This window comes from Toxotes jaculatrix, chromosome 16 (genome assembly GCF_017976425.1).
Source record: "Toxotes jaculatrix isolate fToxJac2 chromosome 16, fToxJac2.pri, whole genome shotgun sequence".
NCBI classification, from domain to species: domain Eukaryota; kingdom Metazoa; phylum Chordata; class Actinopteri; family Toxotidae; genus Toxotes; species Toxotes jaculatrix.
The window spans coordinates 14,432,193-14,456,557 of NC_054409.1; the positions used below are offsets into that span (position 1 = coordinate 14,432,193).

The window sequence follows — 24,365 nt, forward strand, 5'->3', positions numbered from 1 at the left end:
TCTCTCAAACATTATAAAAATTCATTACAAAAACATTTTATTGTGTTCTGCTACAGTATAAATAACTGTCCCTCTTGTTCATCTAATCCGTTCATTAATTCATTTCAGCTAACTTAATTATTAAAAAAACAAAACCGGGAAAGGGAATGGTTAATGTGGTTTTACTATGTCCAGGCACCCAATAAATTAGTCTTTATTTGATCCCATGTCAGGCCCTAATGCCCTGCATGTTGACTCTGCTGTCAGGCAGCCAGTGATCAAGGACTAATAGAGGCTTTCTGCTGCCATAGCCGCTTCCAGCGACCCTGGGTCTAAGGCTAAATCACGCCAGTGGAGTTAGAGGAGAGAAGGCCAACAAAAACAACAAATATATTTTCATTTAGGCTGCAGGCCTATTCCTCTGGAGAGTAGGGGTGGGTGGATGAGGAAAGGTGAGGAAAAGAGAGGAGAGGTACAGCAGAGCAGAGGAGAGAAAGGAGAAACAAAATGAATTAAGTGAGGCAGATATGAGAGTTTATTAAAAAAAAGAAGACTTCTATTGGAGGAGGGAAGAGGAGAGAAGACTAATTTTGGGGTTTTGGCCCTGCTCTGGCTCAGGCTCTGGAAAATGTTTCATAGGTTTATCAAAGCCTTGACTAAAATATTAGTACAAAATACATGTTTACATTCTTCTTTCTATCTCCATGTAGCAACTGCATTAAGATGAAACACACGCTACTTGAGTGACTCACATTTTAGGACGCTTGTGTCAGAGTGACTTTTCCGAATATTTCTCTCTCCTGCCGACACTCTTTAACTTTATCGGGGGCTGGGGGGATTTTTTCCTCTTTATTTCTGTCTTTCCCTCCCTCCCCAGACTCACTCTTTCCGAATCGATAAACAGAGGCCTCACCTCAGTGCAGGCCAAGGCAAATGTTTGAGCCACCTGTTGCAGGAAACTTGAAGCCCTCAGGAGATGTGAAGATGGAGCTGGAGCTAAGGCTGCGCTCCAGGTACAGGTCGCCTCTCAACCAGGACCGAAAGGGAGACAGAAAACGCAGAGCAGTGTGTGTGTTTGTGTCAAGGGGCAGGCAGGGGTTGAACTACTTGATGTGACATTGGTTACTGCCCCACTAGAACACTGTGCTCCCAGAATGCAGACTTACCTATGGTTCCTAGAGTCTCTTGAAGTAGAATGGGAGGCATCTTCTAGTTTGGATCTGGGAGGCAGACGCCTTCTCTGCCTTTAAGAGTAGGTTTAAAAGTTTCCTTTTTGATAAAGCTTATAGGTAGGACTGGATCAGGCTGGCCTTGAACCGTCCTCTAGTTATGTTTTTATAAGGCTAGACGACCAGAAGGACTCTCCTCTCTCCTCCTGTCGCTTTCTGCAGGTGTTTCTTTCTCCACAGCTGTAGAGTCTGGATTTGTGATTGCAAACCACCTACTCCTCTCATGATCCTGCTCAACACTCACTGCTACAGTTATTAAGACTTGGTTTTAGGATTCAGGTTAGAATTAAGTTTAGGTTAGGGTTAGGCATTCAGATGTGATGAGGTGTAATGAGCGTGCGTTTGTGTTTGTTTGTGTGTGTGTGTGTGTGTGTGTGTGTGTGTGTGTGTGTGTGTGTGTGTGTGTGTGTGTGTGTGTGTGTGTGTGTGTGTGTCTTAATGCACCTCACTAAAAAGAAAAAAAAAATCCCAAAGGGAGAAAGGGAAGAAAAAGGTTATGGCTTGTAAGCTTTTAATTCCTTATTATGTTATTGCATCTACAGATAAGTTAATTTAGAGGTTTTGACAAGCTTTTAAACAAAAGCATAATGAAATGTCAAATAACACTGACACAAATCAAAACAATCAAGTTTATTGCTAAACAGTAATAAAGTCTAAGAATGAAAGATCTGCTTTCACGAGCACTTAGCTTTTGCCTACGATCATTTCAATTCATTTTTACCCACCACCCCTCATATTTCTTCTCTCAAAAGACACTGGCTCAAGAGACACCATTTGAAGCAAGTTATCAGACTTTTGGTTCCATCTTGAGCCACAGATGGCAAGTTTTTCACATTCCCCTTCAGTTTGTGCCATTAATTGACAACTATTATGATTTTTGGCCACTAGGGGGCAGAGGATCTCCAAAACAAGCTGTCAGACACACAGTTGTGACATATAATTGTTATGGCTAATATATTAGCAAACATGTTCACACAACTAGCAGATGCAGAGCAACATCTAGTTGGAGTCATGTGTCTGGCTGACTAATGAATTCCTCTTCTTTGAGCTTTGTTTTGGTCTCCACCTGCTTTAAAGTAAAACATTGGGCTCTTTAGCTGTTTGTAATGTTGACTTTCCTCAGCAGGTATTTGGTAACTTTTTTGTTGTCTGATGTTTGATGCAAGGCAGCTCACAGATAGTGGGTTTAATGGAGCTTTTTTTTTTTTTTTTTTAGGTAGAAGTGGCTGCTTGTGTCTGCCTAACACAGTGTTTGTGAGAGTAGTGAGACTGAGCCATCACGTAAATGGGAAACAAATCAAAACAAGAAGCTAAAAGAATTTTGTGATAGCTTTCTGTGGGTTTATGAGTACATGTAACCTCGTGTATGACTCATTGCTAATATCGAAAATATTGATTAGTTCTACTTAAATGTCAGCGGTAAAGTTGTTGTGTCAGGGACAGTGACAAGTACTTTGGCTGTCAAGGACTAAATGTTAAAAAAAAAAAAGAAATTAAGTAAAGGTACTGAACATGAGAGAGGGAGGAGGAGGAGGAGGACTCCTGGTTCACCTCCTGGGTTCCAGGAACTCCCTTGGTCTGCTTCCAATGATTGCCCCCAAGCCCCTTTGCCCCCCCAACCCTCTTTACCTCTGCAAATACCTCTTAAAACCACCCCCCGCCCCCACCCTCCAACCCCAAATTTTCTGGCAACTCCTTTAATCGCCCCCATCACCCCTTCTTCCTCTCAACCACTCACCCCCTCCTCTCACCCTTTGGCATCCCGTCCAAACTGCTGCCCTCTCAGCAAACATCTCCCCTCCTCTCTGCCCCCCCCACCCTCGACTGCTGTAAATGCCCCCAGGACTGTAGTTCTTTCAGTTATTCACCTCTCCTCCAAACCCACGTCTCTCTCCGATTCAAAGCTTGCAACTCCTCTCCCTCTCTCTCTCTCTCTCTCTCTCTCTCTCTCTCTCTCTCTCTCTTTCTCTCTCTCTCTCTCTCTCTCTCTCTCTCTCTTTCTCTCTCTCTCTCTCTCACTCTCTCTCCCCCCTTCTCTGGCTCTCTCTCCCCCTCTCCCCGGGATGTAAAATATTCACAGCTGCTGCTGCGGTCAGGTCGCACGGCCACAAGACTCTCTGAGCAAACAGAGGAGCTGTGAACGTGTGAAGCCGATGGTGTATGTTTCATTTGAGGTCCGACACAGGTCCGATAGATCCTGATGTAGTCAAAACAGAAACCGCATACTGAGCCTCGCCACATGCCTCAACAAACCAAACACTAACCAAACATACCCAAGCACAACACTAAAAAATGACATTGGCAAACAGTTTTTAGAAACATGTTAGGCGCACTGTAGAAATGGGAGAAACGATGTGTGGCTTGGTGCCGCTGAACAGACTAACTCAGATGTCATTGGGGTTGATAATCAGTGTGAAACATCTGTCTTGAATAAATGCCCCGCTTTTAAAGTCTGGCCTTGTTATGTATTACGGGTAAAGGCAAGAGCACATTAAGTCATGTTAAAGTTGCAATAAAAATACATCGAGCTATTCCAAGAGGTCTACACATGATATATATGCAGACTTGATTCCAAGTTTTCTGAATGAACAAGTGGACGAATTTGTCTCAGATATCGTAAGTTTGAATCCAGATTTCCATGTCATACGGAGGACTTAAATGGGAGGTTTTACATATGTAGATCTCTGAAGTGGTACCACCAAATATAAAGACATCTTGGCTTAGGAATGCCAGCCCTTGAACTTTATGAGGGAGGCAGAAGGCGAGGGGAGGGGGCTCAGTTTCTTGAACACATTTCAAAGTAATTGTACTTGATATGTCGTTTACAGAACACCCAAGTAATCATATAAACAAAGGACTAGATGCCCTGGGAGGATGAAAGGAAATTTGAATATCCCCCTGATGCATCATACTTACTCACGTTTTGACATGAGAGTGAGACACTGAGGATTCCTGAGCACAAAAAGAGGATCAAGGACCTTTTTGTAATAAACACAGCGGGATGGACCGACTCTGGTGGGTTCCATCGTACTCGGAAATTAACTTGTGCACACACAGACGTGCACACACACACAGAAACAGATGGCAGAGAGTTGAAAATGATGGATGCAATGAACAAATTACAACTGTTGCAGCCTTGGCTATAGGGAGGCTGTGTGTGTTTGTGTGTGTGTGATAACCCCGCTCTAGGTCAGATCCTGCTAGTTTCTGGAATCTATCTTAACTTTACCAAGACATGACAAAAGATTGAAAAGCAGTTGGGGGGGGGCAAAAAAGGGAAATCGCAAGACCTGGACAGCAACAACACGAGAGAGCGAGTTAAAGAAAAAGAAGAGGGAAAGCGAGAGAGGAATAAAGAAAACATGACATCATAGATAATTAGAATCAGGTGATAAACAAGGGAGTGATATTTACGTTATACCATATGCCCTGCTCCATGTGTCTTTCTGTCTCGGGGGGCACAGCAACAGGTTTCAGACAAGTAAGGTCAAGGAGGAGGCTTTTCCCAGCTGCTAGACCACACTGATGCACACACCTCTTTACCCAGCCGCCCAAGTGCAATGTGTGTGTGTATGTGTGTGCGTGTGTGTGCGTGTGTGTCAGCCATTTCTAAAGCCTGTTTTGTCTTTGTTGTTATCACATAAAAGACAGTGTTTATCCTCCAGGAAGCCACGTTTGCCATGTGTACTTGTAAGGGAGAGGTTTTTGCAGCGAGAAATGAAAACCCCTGAACTCATCAACCAGGTTGTTTGCTGGGCTTCTTTCAAAAGTCTAATCTCTTACAGATTCCTGACTCACGTCTTGGTTTTACAAAGGTACTCCACTGACTTACTCACAGTTTGTTATAAACCCTGATTACTTACATAAAGACAATTCTGATGCGTTTGAGTTTCCAAAATGTTTGAATATTTGCACATAAAAGGGTATTCTTGACCTTTGGAAATAATCTCAACTCATGGTCCACTTACTATCTCTGAGGCTTTCAACCACAAAATATTCATCTCTGAATGGAGTTTTCTCCATCCAGGCAAAGTGAGTAAAGTCTAATACACAGATGAAGACCGTGGTCTTCATCAGTAGATGGTCTTTGCTCAGTTTGCCTAGATGGAGCTGCCTACATTAAATGATGAATACCATGTGGCTGAAAGCTCTGGAAAAAGCTTGTGTAAATGGACCTTAAGTTAAGATTTCAAATCGATTTGTACACTGTGCTCCAGTTTAACAGTTGACTGAAGAACTTCTTTGAATGTTTTATTAATATATGTTTTTATTTCTATCTCTTTGTGTATTTACAATGCGAGCAACCAATAATTGAACCATGAAAAAAGAAAGATTCAAAGTCAGCCAAACAAGTTAAAGACAAATATATTTTTTATATTTATTCAGGTTTAAATGATTAGTATTCAAAAAAGAAGCATAAATGGTAAAAAAGACAATACTTTGTCCTTTTTGTGTTTTTTGTGTTTTTTTGTTAAATATTACACAAAATAAATAAATTTCAAGAAAAACATGGTAACGTTAGACTTGCTGCTGTGTTGCTTTGCTTTCTTGACTAAATCCTTCCTTCTGCCATTTTCTTATTTCCTGCCTTTCTGGCCTTTTGTTCTCATTTATATCAGTCAGCTTTCCATCAGTACTTCCTCTTCTCTCCTCTGTCTTCTCCTCTCTTGTTTCTTTACCTAATGTCATTTTGTTTAATTTTCATTTCTTCCCTGTCAAGCGCTTCACAAATCTAGAAATGTGAGTTACTAAATCACATTTTGGCACAGAAGTCATTTCTTTTCATATTTTCTGCTGTGCCTATGTACTATGTGTAAACAGAAAATAATATATACATTGTATACCAATATATCTTATTTCTTTCTTTAAAAATAGAAATGTCTTTATCCGACAGAGATAAATGTCTCTAGGTTTCCATTCTTTTCCTCCTCAGTGCATCATTCAGATCCCACTCAGATCTGTCCAATGTATCCATCACTGTAACTCCAAAAGAGTCCGATACCCTGCAGAGTGCAGAGTTCCCCAATGACTGACATGTCCAATCATCGTGGTTGTACCACAATGGGCAGGAAGTGAGTGGCTGTGTTTTTCCTCCGTGTCTTCCTCCCCTTCATTGGCTTTCCGTTGGCGTTCAGTCCCACAAACATGTGCTTCTTCTTGTTGCGCCACTCGGCTGAAGCGTAGGTGTTGTACTTGTTCTCCTCAATGCGTTCAATCAGACGACAGTCTGGACCAAAGTCCCTCTGTGGAGGAGAAATAAGGAGTGTAAATGGGAGACAGAATAAAAATCAGAGCAGAGAGCCTAAAGATAAAAGATCATATTTAGTGTGTGTGCTGTTTTTTCCCCTCTTCCAGCAAAAAGACTGCATTTGTAAAAACATGAATTATACATAGATACATTTTTGTTGAAACTCTAAAGTCAGAAGGCTCATATACTGTGCATCTGTGGTAGAGCTTTTTTCCTGTAATTGAGCAGCAGTGTTCCTGGTATTCTTCATCTTTATCTTTATCACCTTCTTACTGTGGGTTCTTCTCAGTCTTTCAGTTTCATTATTACTAAGTAGCTATTAGTGATCAGTTACTGGGCACTGCAAAATTGAATATTTTCGTGCTTAGTAATGTGTACTTTGTTTTTTAAGGCCTTTGTCCGAGCACAGCAACAGCATGTTGATTAATCAACAAATGGTCAGCCATTGCTTAACAACAGTCCCCAGTCTGATGGATGGGACGGGGCGGCAGAGAGGTTAGCATGAGATGTGACGTCGTAAAGGTTCAAGCTCGTTGCCAGCAAAGAGCATCATGACACCATGTTTGTGGCTTACATTACCACAGTGACCACCCACTGGTAAATGAAGAGAAAATGATCTGAGAGAGTAACATTTGTCAGTTTACTGGAAGCTGCCCTTGTGCTTAAGGCTAACGTCGCTTAAACAGCCTGTTAACTGGATATTCACGAGCAAAAAATGTACGCACACGTACACATACACACACACACACACACACACACACACACACACACACACACATTCATTCACATGCACAGTATAACTCAGTCTCTCTCTCTCTCTCTCTCTCTCTCTCTCTCTCTCTCTCTCTCTCTCTCTCTCTCTCTCTCTCTCTCTCTCTCTCTCTCTCTCTGTATCTGGCCACAGCTGTTCAAATTGGTTCCAGAAGTAAAACTGAATGTTCCCAAAGCAAAATGAGCATATTTTACAGACACTGTGCAGCTCTTTAACTAATGCTGGTGCTCGGTACAACCAACCAGTATGTGTGAGCTGACTACCTTTCCATTAAAAATTATTAGTAAAGCAAGTAAAGAAACTGTAATCATAAATAACATCAAATTGCAGTACTGAATCACAAAATAATAATAATGTACCGTTTTACCAAGTGACTTACTGGTCAGACTGGACAGATGTGTTAAATTACAAACTATTTAGAGTGTATATCCCAGAACACAGTGAATGTATCATCCATCCTTCACTGTCTTCTTTGAGAATTTTATACAAATTGACTCATGGTAAAACCTAAATCCAGTCATAATCATCTGTGTCACTTACATGTATTAATCTGCCAATATAATGAAACAATGATTTCATTTGATTGCCACTGGATAAAGAAGTCACTGTGTAAACCCATCAAGTGTAATCGAACGCCAGCCCTTCACCACCGTGCTACTGTGGTTTGTGTTGCACTGAGCAGAAGACGTCATGGGAATTCAGTTTCAGGCCATGCAACAGAATGCCTCTTTTTCTTTCTTTTCTACCGTGTGTCATTTCATCTGTCGTGCGGCTCCAGAGAGACATGCTGAAAGTTCGGGTCCTTTCAAAGTAAGGAAAAGAGGAAAAAAAAAAAAAGAAAGGAGGGAGAGACTGAGATGAAGAAAAGGAGGGAGAGAGAGAAAACAGATGAAACAAGGGCTGCTCTCCCCAGAGGGACTGAAGCAGAATAGAGAAACTGAAGGATTGTGTTTCCCATTTCTGAATGGAGTGCAGAGGAGAGGTAGGTAGCAGAGAGGAGAGCTCACATTGACTGACTGCGGTTCCTATTTCTGGAATCGAGTCTTGCAGCCTTGTCCATTGTTTTAAAAAACATTCAAGAAAAGCCGCAGAGTCAAAACTTTAAAGAAAAGTGTCTCTTTTGCAAGGCTTTGATTCACTTTGATTGACAACATCATCAGATGAACTTAACAGTCACGAGAATGTAAAACTATTCTTGCTAAAAGATTTTGGATGAACAAGTAGCAGATATCATACATAAAAAGGGGCAGATTCACATGAAACAGTGCTGAAACTGCTACTCACCGCTCCATATAGCACTCCCTTCTTGCTGATTGCCAGGTAGTGGTTACTGCTGAGGCCCCTGATGGCCACCACTCCCACATCCACTGACTTGATCTCCAAAATACCTGGTGCAGCAGAGACAAAGAGACGAACGTGTCAACACTTTGCATGGATCGGTTCCTCTGACACAGTTAAATCCATACACATTGTGGTTTTTTTTCGGTTCTGCTAGCTTTTCTATTTCTTTTATACCAGAAAAAAATATTTATGGTCCTAAACAGTGCTGCAACTAATATTTTCGTTGTTCATTGTTCACTGTTCCATGACAACTTTCCAGCGCCTACGGTGATGTCTTCACATTGCTTGTTTTAGTTGACCGTCAGTAGAGAACACAAAGACAAACGACATAAAACAGAGGGAGGCATCTTATCAAAAATACGGCCTTTTCTTGTAAGTGTTTGCGTTGTTACCAAGAAAACATTGCTATCATCTGTTCAGACTGTAGGATCTGAAACACTGTAAACATAGTGTTTGCATTAGTTTAACATATGAAAAGGTTTTATAGTTTGCATAATTTTGCAAAATAGCTTAAAAATCCAAGAGAAACCTGCAGTTTCTTCCTCACAAGTGAACCCCAGTCTTGTCTGTCTTTTCACTTTTTTTCCCTCACTATGTGACAGTCAGACCTCAGACCGGCCTCTTGCCCCCCGTTCATTTGCTGGTTGGCTTGTGGGCTGCATGCCCTGGGACCGAGGTGTAAGCCAGGAAAAAACATTTCTCCGTTCTGTGTTTGTTCTTGTGACCAAGGGAGCTCAGGCAGGCAGGCACACGGTCAGGACGGAGAGAGGATTTTTGGCTGCCAGACTGGCAAGAGGTCAAGGTGTCCGTATCAGTTTTCAAGCCTGAACCAATTACTGGTTTAAGCTGTGGTCGCCGGCCCTTTCTTCTCTCATCCTAAAGTCAGTTACACCAAGCCATAAAACTATCAGGGGTTTTGAGAGGATTAGCTAAAGGGGCCAGTAGGAAGTGGAGCCTGGTTGCAGGAATAGTCAGAAGGATGAAGTGAGAAGCAGAAACAGCATATCCAGGGTGTCTTTAGAGGTCTATTGCTGTCATTCCTGAGCTTCTCTTAGACAATTTCCTGTCTGCATAATGACTGATGAGTGACAACTTTATACTAAGCTGCATTACCAAAACAACAGACATAACATAAAAAAAACATAGTGTTAGGTTCAGCAGAAATGACTAAAGGTGGACACAGCTTCAGGCACATATTTCCACATTCTCCCAAAGTCTAGCAGGAAGGCTGTAAAAGAAATTGTGGAAGAAACGGTGATCAGCAACTCTTTGTTCTTTAAGCTTCAAATCTCATGTAAGTCATACCTGTCTTTTGACCTAATGCCCCCTTTCCTGCCCTCAGTACAATTCTTTCATCCTCAGATTTGCAATTTTTGATTTATTGTTTTTTTTTATGATTGTCAGAGAGATGAAGATGAAGGGGATGAAGGTTGAGGAGCCTTGTTGTAGCTACAGATGGAGACATCTGAGATCATCTGCCCACTAACTGCTGTATTTTACAGCTGTAAAGCCTAATTCTGAACCTTCTATATATTGAGATATATTTCTTTCTTGGACTGTCTCTCTCACTGCATATATATAGAGATAGATAGAGACAGAACCACAAAACTACGAGTCTTACTGTTGTCTTCCTATGTCTGTTGGTATTTCTCATTGTTTTGCAATAGCATTGAAAGACAGTTCTGTATTTGTTTTGCTGTGTATAAAAAGGGCAGATTATTAATTTGATGTTTTGCAGTGACAAGCATTTTTTCCATCTTGTGTGTGTTGTTGTTTTCTAAATAGTTTTTGGCCTTGTGTCCTTTTCTTAAACGTAGTCCTTGGCTCAAATATGCTGGCATTAATCCATCGCCACAGTTCCCTTATTTGGTCAATAAAAGCTTGCTCAGCCTCTAAAATTGAAGATTTTCGTAGCTCACAGTGCATCATGTTGGCTTGTTCTGTGAAGTCCATTACTCACATAGACATGTACCACAACACAACACTGATCTATCAGGTTCAAAATGTTCCATCTCACTGCACCACAGCTGACGTTTCTGAGCTGTGATCCGACAAAATAAGATCTGTCTGTGCTGCGCTAAAGGCCGGTCCACCTGTTCAAACCCTTTTCCCTCCTCCTGTTTGATGTGGTTTGTCAAAAACCAAATGCACAGGGCTCTTTTATGGCCCCTTTACCAGTTACCAGAAGCAGCCCGTCTGCCTGTGAGTTAAAAGGCCAGGCTGCAACAAAAGGCTTAGATTGCAACAACAGAGTTTATAGCAAGGGGAAGAAGAAAAACAGGACCCAGAGCTCGTATTGCTGCAGACACACACATCAGGACACAGATGCAGCCATGCACACACATAAACACTAGGCCTGTTTTGTGCTTAAACCTTTATGATTATACTCTCTAATCCAACACTTTTTGCTATCTTGAGTCTGTTGATGTATTTTTGTCTTATTTCATCGTATTTTTCACCCTCCATTTGTCCCCTGGATCTCAGCCCAGCATATTAATTATGAATTTGAAGTTTTTCAGTGCAAATAAGAAAAAAGAAGTTTTTATGACCCAGCACTGAAAGCACAAATAGCACAGGGTTCAGTTAATATAACAGGCATGGACACTTTCTGCTATCAGCAGTTTTTTAAGAAACTACCAAGGGCAAACACCTGTGTGTAACAGGGCAGCTCTACAACTTTCATAAAAAGAAGCCAAAAAGGTCTTTGCCAGTCAAACACTGACAGAGCTACAAGTACAAATAAACACAACCTGGTTTTCTAACAGTGAGAAACTGTTCATTAATCACTTCATGAAGACCACTTCGTTATTTTATGGGTTTTGTAATAAAACTCCAGTGTCAATCCGTAATGTAAATGGAAATCTGTGTTTAAGAGTGCATTGCAAGTCAGACCTGCAATAAGCAGAATGCAAACACACAACAGCAGCTCTCATAAAGTTGAACCATTTTGTGATCTATTGCTTTTATTGGTCATAATAGTTGTTATAGTACTGGCTGATAGTGGCTGTTGCTGTCGGTTTATGCTCTTAATGCTAAATCAGGATTTTATGGATGGATCCCTAACCCTGACTTTGTCTGATTCCCTCAGACTATCTAACCTCTGCTTAGCAGGCAGCATAATTCACTCAACAATCATCAACAGTGATGGAAGTGTGACATTTCTGTTTGTTTCTTGTACTAATTTGAGGAACGCTTCAGTGTCGCTTCATTGTCTCTGTTCTTGCTTCATTTCCACTTTTGTCTTCCTGACATCGGTTCTCCCTTGGCCTCCATCCTCCTCTCTTGTCTTTGGACTCATATCATCCCTTTGTTTTCCCTCTCTGTCAACCCCACAACTTTTCTCCCTCTCCCCAGTAGACCTCAGTCTTTTAGTGTGACTGACCAGACATTAGAGACACAGCTGCTCCATGCATTTAGTGATATGCTACTTTATTTCATTGATGTAGGAAATGTAATGATTGTACGTTACTTAAAGGCTGAAAAGCCGTGCTTCAAAACTGGATGTGCTTTTATGTAACGCCGTTGAATAAGAAGTAATTAGATAAGAAGCCTTATTTAAAGTGTAGTTCAATATGTTTGATGTTACTTTTTTAAAAAATAAACTGCCTTTGTATGTCATTCAAAGTGTAATGAACACAACTTATGCTGTAACTTATGTTATGAGACAAACTGACAGATCTGAACAGTAGACTTGAGTATTCGATGGCGTCAGTAACGCAATTATTTTTTCCAACTACCACACACGCATATACATTAAAAAAAACGCACCCACAGATGCACACACAAACAGGAACACACACGCACAGGAACACACACATACACAGACCTCCCGTCGACCCCCAGCAGGCCCCTTTGGAAACACGGTCAGTGAGACTCCAGCTGAACCTAAAGGTTAAGGGAGGTTGTGAAAATGTTTCCACTGTTTATCCAGGGGCTTTTTTGAAGATTATACTGCGGTTGTTCACATTGTGACCTCGACGCGGTGACCAGCTGTGAGTGGGTCTACTGCGTGCCTGCAGCCCGGAGAGGTCTCGCTCTGTATTGTGAAATATTGTCACTTGCGGACTAGTTTGTGTCATGAACTCCCCTCAGTGAGAGGAATGGAAATGGTTTTGGTTCTTTTCTTCTGCGTCCAAAGCTCAGATATTTGGATGAACCCCTGACCTTCCTGTGTTTCTCTGCAGCGACTAATTCTCTCACTCTTTCTAAATGCGAAATATGAATGTGACATTCAAGAAACATTTTCATGAGGCAAAAGTTGCCCTATTATGTGTTGTTTTTAAGATTTAATATCTGATTTGCATCAGTTGAGGTCTAAAGCCTGAGATCATTTTTCTCATTGAAACGATGCAACGGAGTGACTAACGACGTGTCGTATTCACAATGACATGAGATTTTATATCCGTGCAACCGCCAGAGTCCATGCCAATAAAAAAAATAGATAAATAAATAAAGGATACAAAAGAAGAATAGAGGAATTCAGAAAGAAAAAATAGACCACCAATGTCCTTAAATCAGATACGAACTGAAAATATTAAACTATTCTGCTCTATTTGGCCATATAAATACAAACCACAATGACCAACATTTATTAAAAAAAGTTCTTATTTAATGAGAAATATGACTTGGCAGCTGCTGCATTTGAGGCCACCTGTGGTTTCAAAAGGATTAAATTATTTCCTTTGCATTATTTTTTTTTTCTTGGAGTTTGGTTGAATATTTCTTTGTGAAGTCTGAGAGGGAACAAACATTTGTCGCCTGTGCAGTTTGCTTGGCGAGTGCTGGTGGAGATATTGGGTTGGAGTAGAAACTGCTGTATATTATGTGTTCTGAGGAGTGCTGAGGTATTGGTTTAGACTGATGTGGTTGACAACAGTATCATCCTGTGCTAAGTGGCCACATCAAAGCCAGCCTGGCTGACAGTTTCGACTGAAGCCGAGAAAACAGAGGCCTGGTTCTGATTTTCAGTATAGCCAAATTGTTTTTTTGTTTTTTTTTCACAAATGGAATTTTTGGTAAACTGATTTTTTTTTTTTTTTTTTTTTTTTTGCACATATTAAATTTCTGCATCATAAATTATATTAAGTAGTTAATGGTGTGCTTTCTGTGCGCTGCATTGAATGGTTTTCTTCTCAAGCGTTTTTCCATTAGTTAGATTGCTTTATGTGGCCTGCACTCACTGTTATTTAGATTATTCTTGTCCCCGTAATGGTTTTATTACCTTCCCTGACAGAAAAACTCGCATTGCTGTTAGAAATTGTCAAAGCCGCACAGTGTTCAAAGATTTGAACACTGTGTGTCATAACCGCACAGTGTTTCAAATCTTTGTGTGATTACACAACTGGCAGAGGTACGAAAAGAAAAACAAACCCAGCAAATTCCGAAATCAAACAGAACGGATCACCTGAGTGAAAGCCCTCTCTTTGAAATACCAGAGGTCTAGCCAACAGATAGCGTTAAGTTTCGTCTGCCGTGGCTCATCATTCCAGTCCGCATAATTTGAGATCACTTTACCGAGCGCAGCAAGACCGCAGCAAGTTATGTCACACACATTTAAGAGGAGCTGGGAGCAAATCAACAGAAATTTGCAGTGATGTTAATGGTGATTTGACCGAAAGGAGAGAAAAAGAAAAAAAAACATAACCACCTGAGATATTGTGATTCCTTTCACACAGTTGACTTTGTAACGTGATAAAGTGTCAGAGCTGCCAGTTTCTGTCAAAACATTTCACAGTCCTGACACGGCAGGAGTTATGTTTTCAGGCAAAGTGCTGTGACGGTTGTCTGCATTTCACACATTTTTCATTTACAGTTCAGCTGCCAGTGCGATGTTTCCCAACTGTTGTGGTTTGCATTGTTGGCATTGGACTTTCAGCTTCAGAAATCTTGTTATTTTACACCACAAATATTATGCACGGACATGCACAAATATTATTTGCTTTGTCACATGCAGTTCTCTGTATCGTTCTTACTTTGTGTTATTCTGTGTGTCTCCTCGTGCATGCACTGATATTCATATGCATTCAGTACACACACACACACACACACACACAGAGTAATTAGCTGGCATTCCTGGCTTGTCTGTTCAAACAGCCAGGCTGTCCAGATGCCTCTCTGGACTTTACTCTAAGCTCTTAGCTTTACCTTTGATGACTCCATTAAGAGCCTCACTTTCATGCTCTGTATGTGTGTGTGTGTGTGGGTGTGGTGTGTGTGTGTGTGTGTGCAGCAGGGTTAGGGGTGAGTGAGAGAGTATGGCAGAGCAGGAACATGAGGTGTGTGTGTGTGTATTTGGTGGGGGGGTTTCCCTAAAGCACATGGTGTCTATATGGCAGCAGCCCTGGATGTTATCTGTCACAGATGCTATTCTTCACCTCCCACTGCTTTACTGGCCATGAATTCTGCCCATTCACATGCAGCAGGCTTACACCAAAATGACACTTTCGGTATTGGGCTTCCAATACATTTTTCAGTATAGTTTGTGTGAAGTGTAAAGGATTGTGTCATGCACCGCATGGGGAGAAGCTTAAAAGAACATAAAGGGGAGTTTGTGATTATGCTGGAGTGATAAAACTCCAGCTTGATCATGTTTGCACCACAGTTTTTTTTTTCTAAGTTTAACATTTTACATCAATTTTTGCATTTTTTCCCCTTTTTCTTCACAATGAAATCACGTCCAGAACAAAGTAGCACTGGCTCTAACTTCGCTGACATTTCGCAACGCTACGATGTTAAGCCAGAGAGACGAGTGTGCTGCTGACAAGGCAAATAATACAATCTCAATTTCTTAACTGTAAATGATGCTAACAACTTTCCCATCACTGTTTACTCCAGAGTGAACATTGCTGTGATTCTGTTTTGCAGTTTGTTGTCAGATGTGATGGCCTGTTATTTAGACTACAGAAAAGTGTTTGTGGATTATTGTTAGCACACCCCTGAGATGAGCCAAGAGCTGGGCTGAATGGACAACATGTTTGCGTTCATACAGTAAATACCTCTCCATATTAATAATACAGACTCTGCAGGCATGTAAAACTTCAGGAATATGACACCCTACTCCCAGATATTACATGGAAATGATGATTCACGCCAAAGCTTGATAGTTGTTTGGAAATCTGGTTTATTACCAAGAACTAATTATGTCAGAATATGTCCTCCTGTTCTTTTTCTCTCCCTCCCTCTCTCCAGGATGTGTATGATTGTACTCCGCAAAAATCTTCCACATAACATAAACAATGAAAAAGGCTGTCCATCAAAACAAAGATGTCCAACTTAAGATTCTTTGCGGATAGTAATCGACTCTCGATGTTTGGAGCCATTTTCTCTTCGGAGAGCCGGAGCGCTCCAAAGCGGCAGAGGATCTTACACAGACATGATTTGCTGCTGAAAGATTTTTGTTTAAGGTGGTGCCTGAGTGGTGGGGTTTGTGGCAGGGCTGCCTTGGTCTGCCTACAGAAATCTGGCTCCTATTTCAGTCTTGTTGTAGCTGACACATTAATGGACAGGGAAGTAAATTGATGGGAAAATATCAAACAGTGATGACAGGAAATATGTAAACAGTGATGGAAAAATGAGACGGATCCTGTCGTTGTCCTCAGTGACTCTTGGCAAAAACACAGAATTTTCAGATGCAGAAAAACTGTGCTTTAGCAATGAAGAAATATCTTCAGCAAATGTCGTGATGGGAAACTGTGGATAGTTGTTCTGAGCATTTTCATCCCTGTGTGTTTCTAACACATGCTCTGTAAATGACCCTGTATGGGTCATAAAGGGGTCAAAGGGCGCTCATACATCTGGACCTCTAGACCTTCACACTCAACTCTGTGTGTAGGATGGAAAATAGTGCTGATGAGGGAGAGAGGGCAGGGAGAGGCGAGAAGTTGCACAAATGGCTTTTAGTTCATCCACATGATTTATTGCATAACAACTCAATTTGGAACCTTTGAAAGTTTCAGAAGTTTCAGACTATGTCTAATTTTTAACAACAAGATGTAGGGAAATTCAGGAATGCTTACTCATTTGCATCATCTGTTTCAGGGTGTAACCAGCACCTCATCGCATGTAGGTTTTCCCAGTGCATAGTCTCTGCTTTCTAGACTTTAGATGGCCTGATTTCTGGGACTTGCATTAAGTTTTGTCCCAAACTGAGCATTTCAGACTCAAGGCATCAAAGATTAAGCAATAACTTATGTGAAGTGCCATTAAACTTCCAGTAAATACCAGTAAGTGGCTTGTTAATCCATCTTTCTTGAAAGCTTGTAGTATGTTATTGATGCTTTGGCATGGTTTCGTTGTCTGTTAAGTAATTTCTAAATGTATGGGGCAAAGATGTCATTTAAAGTAAAATGAAATTGCTCTTATGTAAGATAAAATCAAAATTATGTAATGTCTCTGCAGTACATAGTTTGCTCTGTAGATTCCAGTAAAGGGAGTCATGAATCAGAACTGACATGATTTGATCCAGACTCCTGCTACAGTTCAGATATTAACAAAACATGAAGTGTTGTTTGTAATGAAATAGCTTTTATCCGAATTCATTAAAGCTGTTCGTCCATATGGGCACATGGTAGCTTACAAGATGAATGGTTTTCCATGATTTCAGGACAACCCCCTGTTTGTTTCAGCCATAAGCAAAATTAATGTTATTGTAGTCAGAGGGAAGGTCACAGGAGATCAAACATAGGAGGGGTGTGTAGGTAGTATATGTTTATTGTATGTTTTCAGAGCACAGCTGAATGTAATTGCTGATGTTAAACTTGGCATCTTCAGATGCACTCGATGATAGGCTCAGTATTTCCTGAACAAGCTTGTGCGGTGACATTTGTACACCACTTTTATTTACGGCTGTTGGAGAGGGGGAGCCCATGAAGATGTCAGAGTTACTTTGAATGAAAAGCAACTCTGACACTAGCCTCTGGTGCATCCAGTACCTCCTCATAACTCTCTTTTATGGGCCACACTGTTACCTTTTCCCACGAGAACCCTAAACACACTCATCAGGGAAAGAGTAAGGCAGCAAAGATATCCAGAAACAAGCAAAAAAAAATGGGGGGGGGGGGGGGGGGGGGGGGGGGCTGGAACTAATTTCAAGAAGATGTTAAAAAAAATCAGGAAAGTCAAGCACTTGTTATATTTTTGTTTTGTGTTCATCTTGCTGAGTCATTGGAGGTTTATGGAGGCAGAGGCGAATGATGAAGAAGCGGTTGTGGTTCTGAAGACATAACGCAGATGTTTCATCAGAAAGACAAATTTGTTCTACATGTGCTAAAAGACAAAGCGACTGATTATGGCAATTCTCTTTGCTCTTTTTGTAATTTGGAGAGTAACTTCACTGCAGAAATCCTCATTGTCCGAATTTCTCAAAACAAGTAGAAAAAAATCCGCCAGTGGAGTGAAATAACATTTCCATCACAAATATACAGTTTTCATACATTTTATAGAATCTAAGGCAATTTAGAGCCTTTTAGATCTGCCTAAGTTTGTCTTGTTTCAAGATGCTGAAACACACTTGTAGAAACTTTCTGACTTTTACTGAAAAGAAGATGAAATACTTTTACTGAACTGATAGATTTATTTCTCTTGTTTTAAGAAAAAAATACTTTTTGGACTCAATAATAGACAGAAATACTTGGTAAGATGAAGTGTTTGTGCTGGAAGAGAATATGTTTTCCTCCAGCAGGATACATTTGTATTACTGAAAATAAAAATGTATCATAGATATATTGCACATCGTAGCTACATCACATAGCTAGCAGCCAATATGTGATGCACTATGTGTAGCGTTGACCTTTCCATTAACAAAGCTTCCTGACTTGGGGTCAATAGGCAGAGGTCAAACCAGAGGGGGCAGACCTTTGTAATTAGCCTGGACAAGGAAAACCTGCTCTAAATCAGAATAACGCCCCATGTATTAGACTATCCATAAATTGTAGTGCTTTAGATTAATTCACGTCAGTGGGTAGTGTGTCTACTGTGATTAATGTTAACAATAAGTAAGTGTGGCAGCTTTTAAAATCCAGGCGGCCACAGTGAGAGTCAAAGCTCCAACTGTAGTCAAGTTGGCACCGTTCAGTACTAATTGAGCTGCTCACGACCGCAAGTCTGCGGTCCAACTGCAAACACATGTCCATTTGTTTCATTGCTTTATTTGTTTGTTTGTAAACAAGATGTGACAGTCTGTGGACAACATGGAGGGGAAGAGAACAAGGACAGTTTTGTTGCTTATGGTCAGTGGCAGGATCAATGCTAATCACATGACATCCCAGCAGGATTTCCATGTTCAGACTCAGAGCGCCTCATCTTGAAGGACTTATGAGGTGAGATGGATAGACGGGCACTGATCACGTGAACACAAATAGACAGTGACATGCACGTATGAGCACATACTCACAACGCAGGCTCCTTAAACCGTGAGTGACGTACTGCTCCAAGCCCTGACTAGATGATTAGAAAGGCTCGGCTGTGGAGAGGAGAGCCTCGACCCCAGAGTTGGACCTAAAACTTCTTTATCACCTCTGACACCATCTAATGACACTCATTTGCAAACTGACCTCCTGAACATTACCAGACTACTAGACCATGACAACCACGCCAACAAGTGCTCCCTCCCCTTCTTCTTTTTTTTTTTTTTCAATTTAATGCTTTTCTTAAAGGAGTGGTCCATTTCTGACAATGCATTCTTGGGTCAAATTCTAGGTGTGGTTTGACACTTTGGAGCAACTTTAGCACCCTGTGTTATGAAGTATGTTATGTTCAGTGGATTTTGGAAACTAGCTTTGCATTATCACCAAAGAGCTATGTGTCTCTGGTAAGCACATAAAGGCCAGCAACCTGCAAGAAAGAACTAAGTTTGCCCAGACGTCTGCATGCAGCTTAGAAGCAGTTGTTTTGGTTCTATTACTTTTAATCCTGTTGAGTATAAATGAACAATTGTTGTAATCTGTAGCATGTAACAATAAGCAAAGAGCACATTGAAAACAGGCACATCAGGAAGCTCTTGAGCAGGAATGGTCATGCAAAAAAACAACAACAAAAAAACAAGCAAGTAGTATGTCAAATACCACATCCATGTTCTCAGTCGGGGTGGGGGGGTAATTATGTTCTGGTTGGTTAAGTTTGAAGGGTACAATTTGTTCTCTGCCGATTTTAAGGCGCATGCAAAATAGCAGGAGGTGTTGCGTTAGCATAAGCAAACAAACTGCTCTTCATGCCATCTCGTGCACAGATGCAAACACTATAAATGCATGACATACAGTGCAGGATACCGTGATGATGTGCAGACACACACGTGATTTAATCATTATTTCACTACAGCCAAATCTCTCCAGTTTATCACCAAATTTCCACCCACTGTCTGTTAATCCGAAACACGTTCTACATCTGCACTTGCTATCAGGTAGATACAGCTTGATGAAAGGCCTACTACATGTGCTGCCAGGCCAAACTACAGAGTGACAGGTTTTTCTTCCATCGCCAAGTCCTCATATTTAAGCGTTGTTTTTTTTTCTCTCTCAAAAGTTCTCACCTATTTCCCACAACAATCAAGAGGCAAGAGCCGCTGAAATTGATGGATTGTGCCTCTAATGCCATGACCCGATGCCATTATAGTTAGTGACACGTTGCACCCTAATGGTTGAACTCTTTATGTGCATGTGTGTAAAAGTGTGTGCGCATGTGTGTATCAGAGAGGACTGCAGGCGAGGGGAGGGAGGAAGAGACGCTAATTGAAATTCCTTCAGCCATGTCTGGCAGAGCCTTGGTGTCTGAGTGGCACATACACTCACACACGCGCACGCACACACATATTCACACTGGTCCTGGCCCTAATAAAAGTGGGCTTTGCCATATGGAGGCCATGTGCAAGACTGGCCTCTCTGTGCTCAGTCGTGTGTGTGTATGCGCGCTCTCTGCAGGAGAGGCTTATACAGCACCACAGACCCACAGGCAGATGCATACAAGCCTATGACATGTGTATCAAGGTGTGTGTGTGTGTGAGAGATAAAGATCTATTTATGAAGGTTAGATTCCCTGACACACGTGCATCACATGCTGTGACAGACTCCGACGCATACAGTAGATATCATGCAGCAAGAGCCTGTTCGTGTTTTGGACGTCACCCATCTAATTCTGTGAACTGGCAGGGAAACTCTGGGCAGGTAAATGTGGGAGTAATGTTCTGTTCTCCCTCAACAACTACTGTCAATGTGCCCTTAGGCCATGCAGCTATTCTGAGCTGCTCTGAGACCAGAAGACCGTGGCAGTCCTGGAGAACTTCCAGATGTGTTTAACCACAAGATAAAGATGTGGACTACAGAATGATAACAGCTGATTTTCTGTTCAGGATCAGTCGTAAATGATTTTGACGACCCTTACAAGTCTTTAAAAGTATTTATATTTGCTAGTCTACAGATTGGATTCTTTGTTGAGGTTTGCTTGTTCAATTTTAAACAGAGCTTTTACCGCAATCTTGTTAAAAATGTGCATTGTCAGTCCCATTGCTTTGTAAAAGATTCCACAAAATATGTGCATATGACATTCATTGATGCAGTCATATTCTACTTACTTACCTTAAGACTACACTTAAGGTAGCTCAAGGTGCAGTAAAGGTGCCAGTGGATATTCTTCTGTGGAAGGCTAAGCGCTGGGAGTCTACCCAGTGTGAGGGAGTGTAACTGTGTCAGTGTGAGGCTGAGTGGTGCTGACAAAAGAGCATGTGTGCTTAGTGACCCTTCTCAGGATAAATAAAGGTTAAAATCATGTTTCACAACCCGCAAAGTGCACAACCAGAAAAAGGAGCAGGAATCGCACGGTTATTACTTTACGTCTGAGTCCGTAGAACCTCATACTTAGCATATGCCCACCACTATTAAAGCTGCAGCACAATAGCAGCAGGGACTAAGTCTACTTGTCAGTCTCCCCCAGGGGTTTGGTAATAGCTGTGTTTTAGATATTTCCTCAAAGAGGAAAAACTTTCTCTGGGCAATTTCTAATTGGTTCCAGTGGATCATCTCTCTTTTTTATCTGCATGGCTTACTCATTTTGTTTTCTCCTCTCCTCTCCCACTCTCCTACTGTCATGCTGTCTTTTCCCTCTCTGCAGTCTGGCAAATATGCCCACCTCTGCACATGGTGAAAAGGCTGAAAAGCACGCAACTCTATTATTTGCTCTTTAGCCCAGTCACCTGTCTTAAGCCATTAAGACTGGATGCAACATGTGCATGTATTAATGTGCACGGTTGCCTAGAGTGGAAAAACAGAAACATCGCGCAGGAACACACGAGACGGACTGGAGACAACCAGTATATCTTTTGCCATAGTGTTCTCATTGACATGTTATGGACATAAAGATATTAATAATAATAAAGAGGACTTTGCTTTGCGTTCGGCTGCTCTCCTGTCAGTTTTTAATGCAGCTAGTTTCTGCACTTTAAAATGTAAAGAACACGTGAAACACATTAAAAAACAGAACAGAGTCGACTTACTGTATGGATCGTCCTCACTTTTGGTGCCATTAACTGTTCCTTTCTTGTCAATGCGAAGGAAGAATTTCTGGTAGGAGAACAGTTTCCTCTGTCGCACATCTCCTTGCAGATGGTTGTAGCTGCTCCGCACGTGGCGCCCGACGACCGTTGCGGAGGACGATGACACGTTGGTTGCCCGTGGCAACCTCGCCGAGGATGCGTGCAGAGGTGCGGGTGATGATGAAGGTGGCGGGTGTGGGATGAAGAAATGTGGAGGAGTCCCTCCTGGTGCATTGTGGTTCTTTTCAGAGTCTGGTGGTGACGACAAAGCGGACAGAGGTGAGGACGAGGTCGGTCCCAGCAGGAGAAGCAGGAGAAGGAAGGTGAGGGAGAGAAGGAGTGAAGGAGGTCTGCAGCAGGGGCAGGAGGAGAACCAGGCGACCGGTGCACCTTGTGTCACTGTCCATCTACACATGGTAGTGGAGCTGGGAGAGCTGTGGAGGTGCTCAGGGGCTGGGGCATGCTGAGCTGGGTGCAGGGAGAGGGAACGAGAGTGGGAGAAACTCCCCCGATTCGACCGACTGCACCTCCTCCGTCTGGGGACCCACAACCTCACCGGGACTGTGGTGTAAAAACCTGTACAACGGCAGGGTCAAAGACTGACAAAGCTGTGGTGGACACAATCAGAGGTTCTTGGTAGCAGATGTAGAGTTGTCAGTGATATTAATGGTGATGGATGACGGCGGTGGGGAAGCCCACAGTGTTGTGGCTGACTCGGCTGTAGTCCCCGGTGCTGTTTATTCCTCAGAAGCGCCGCAGGAATGCGTCAACATCCATAACTCAGATCACCTCGCAAGGGGAACAACCAGGCGCTTGCCTCAAGGACCTCTCGCCTCCTCCTCCCTCTCTTCCCAAGACTGCCACTTTTTGCTCCTGGTTGCTCACACACACACAAACACACACACTCAAAATTACAATTTTTTTTTTTTTTTTAAGTTTGAATGTACCCCTACACTCTCACATCCAAAAACACACACAGTGAAAATATCAGTCCATTCATATATGCTCCTAAAATCTACTCCACGCACACGTCCCAAACCATTTATCTCCTCCAGTCCAGGGAGGTGGATAACATGAAGGTGGAGGACGTCTGGATATAAGATGCCAAAGTTTTGAGCACAAAATAAATAAATTAAAATAGGAAGTCAAAAAAAAAAGGATTAATGCTGCAGCTCATAAAATGTCCAGAAAAATCCACGCAAGGAGGGCCACAAAAAAGAGTCTCAGAATCCAGACTTCTCTTCTTTTCTCTTTCTCTCTCTTTGTTTCTCTTGTTTTGTCGGAGCTGGTTTGAAGTCACTTGAGTGTGTAACTGAGCCCGGGAGCTCTCGTCTTTCTGCCCTCTCTTGTTGTGCGTCTGTCAGTGAGCTGAGCTCCCTGTCTCTCCTCTGTCCTTGCCTCTCGGAGTCTGAGCGCTGGAGCAGTGCGTTGCCTCTCTTCTTTCCTCCTGTGTGTGGCTCCCTCTCCTTTGGCCCCCTCCCTCTTTCCTTTGCCTCTCCCTCTCTCCTGTCTCTATCAGCAGTGCTCTCTCTGGTTATCTGGAGTTTCTCTGAGGTGACTGAATCTTGTCTTTCCTTTCACCTTATTTATCTGCTGCAGTTGGCCAGATGTCATCTCTTAGTGTAATTGGACCACTTGTCTTTGAAGAGCTGTGTGCATTTATGTGTGTGTGCATGTGGGCCTGCACACATGTACGTGTGTGTGTGTGGGGGGGGGGGTCCTGTCCCACCCCATTTTCTCTTTCCCTCCCTCTCCCTCATTTCTCTGTCTCCTCCCCTTTCCAGACCAAACCCCACCAGTTGAGCAGAGCAGGTCCAGAAGAAGGAGGGAAAGTCTTTCCTTTAAACCTCTCTCCTTTTTGGAGTGCTGTTTGGTCCATCTGTCTGATGTTATGTCTTTTTGATGAGGGCTGGCTATCGTTTCAAATATTTTACTACTAAATGCTGAGAAGATACATGAGTTTTGGTTCTTCTGGTACCAAAACTTTCATGGAGATAGATGAACATGTTCATTTACAAAATACGCTTGTGACCATCCATCCAATGACACTTTGGGTACTTGACAGTTTCTTTACTCCAGAACTCATTATAGTAAGTAACAAAACAATATTAAACTTCAGTGCCCAGTCTTCATTATAATATTCATATTGTAGTCTCTACTACTGTTTCAGTAAATGGGACAAAAATAATGACATCAGGTTCACCTTCAAAATGAAAGATGAAGCTGCACAGCATGGCCATTTTAAACTGACATGTCTGACTGTTACTCTTCTGATAT

The 24,365-nt window shown here is 42.0% G+C and overlaps 1 protein-coding gene across 1 annotated transcript; it reads right to left on the bottom strand.

Annotated features, from left to right (window-relative positions):
• Positions 1–5,596: 5,596 nt before the first annotated feature.
• On the bottom strand, positions 5,597–23,631 carry fgf10a (fibroblast growth factor 10a). Its single transcript, XM_041059016.1, has 3 exons — positions 22,050–23,631; positions 8,513–8,616; positions 5,597–6,451 (listed from the first exon to the last, which is right to left on the bottom strand). The coding sequence occupies exons 1-3, from the start codon at positions 22,501–22,503 to the stop codon at positions 6,251–6,253; spliced, it is 759 nt and encodes a 252-aa protein (XP_040914950.1). The 5' UTR covers positions 22,504–23,631; the 3' UTR covers positions 5,597–6,250.
• Between the last annotated feature and the right edge of the window lie 734 nt (positions 23,632–24,365).

Coding starts and splice junctions, on each gene's coding strand:
- fgf10a (XM_041059016.1), bottom strand. CDS start 22,503: ATGTGTAGATGGACAGTGACACAAGGTGCACCGGTCGCCTGGTTCTCC. Junction 8,617..22,049: donor AAGTGAGGACGATCCATACA/GTAAGTCGACTC, acceptor CTGCTGCACCAG/GTATTTTGGAGATCAAGTCA. Junction 6,452..8,512: donor AGGGAGTGCTATATGGAGCG/GTGAGTAGCAGT, acceptor TCTCCTCCACAG/AGGGACTTTGGTCCAGACTG.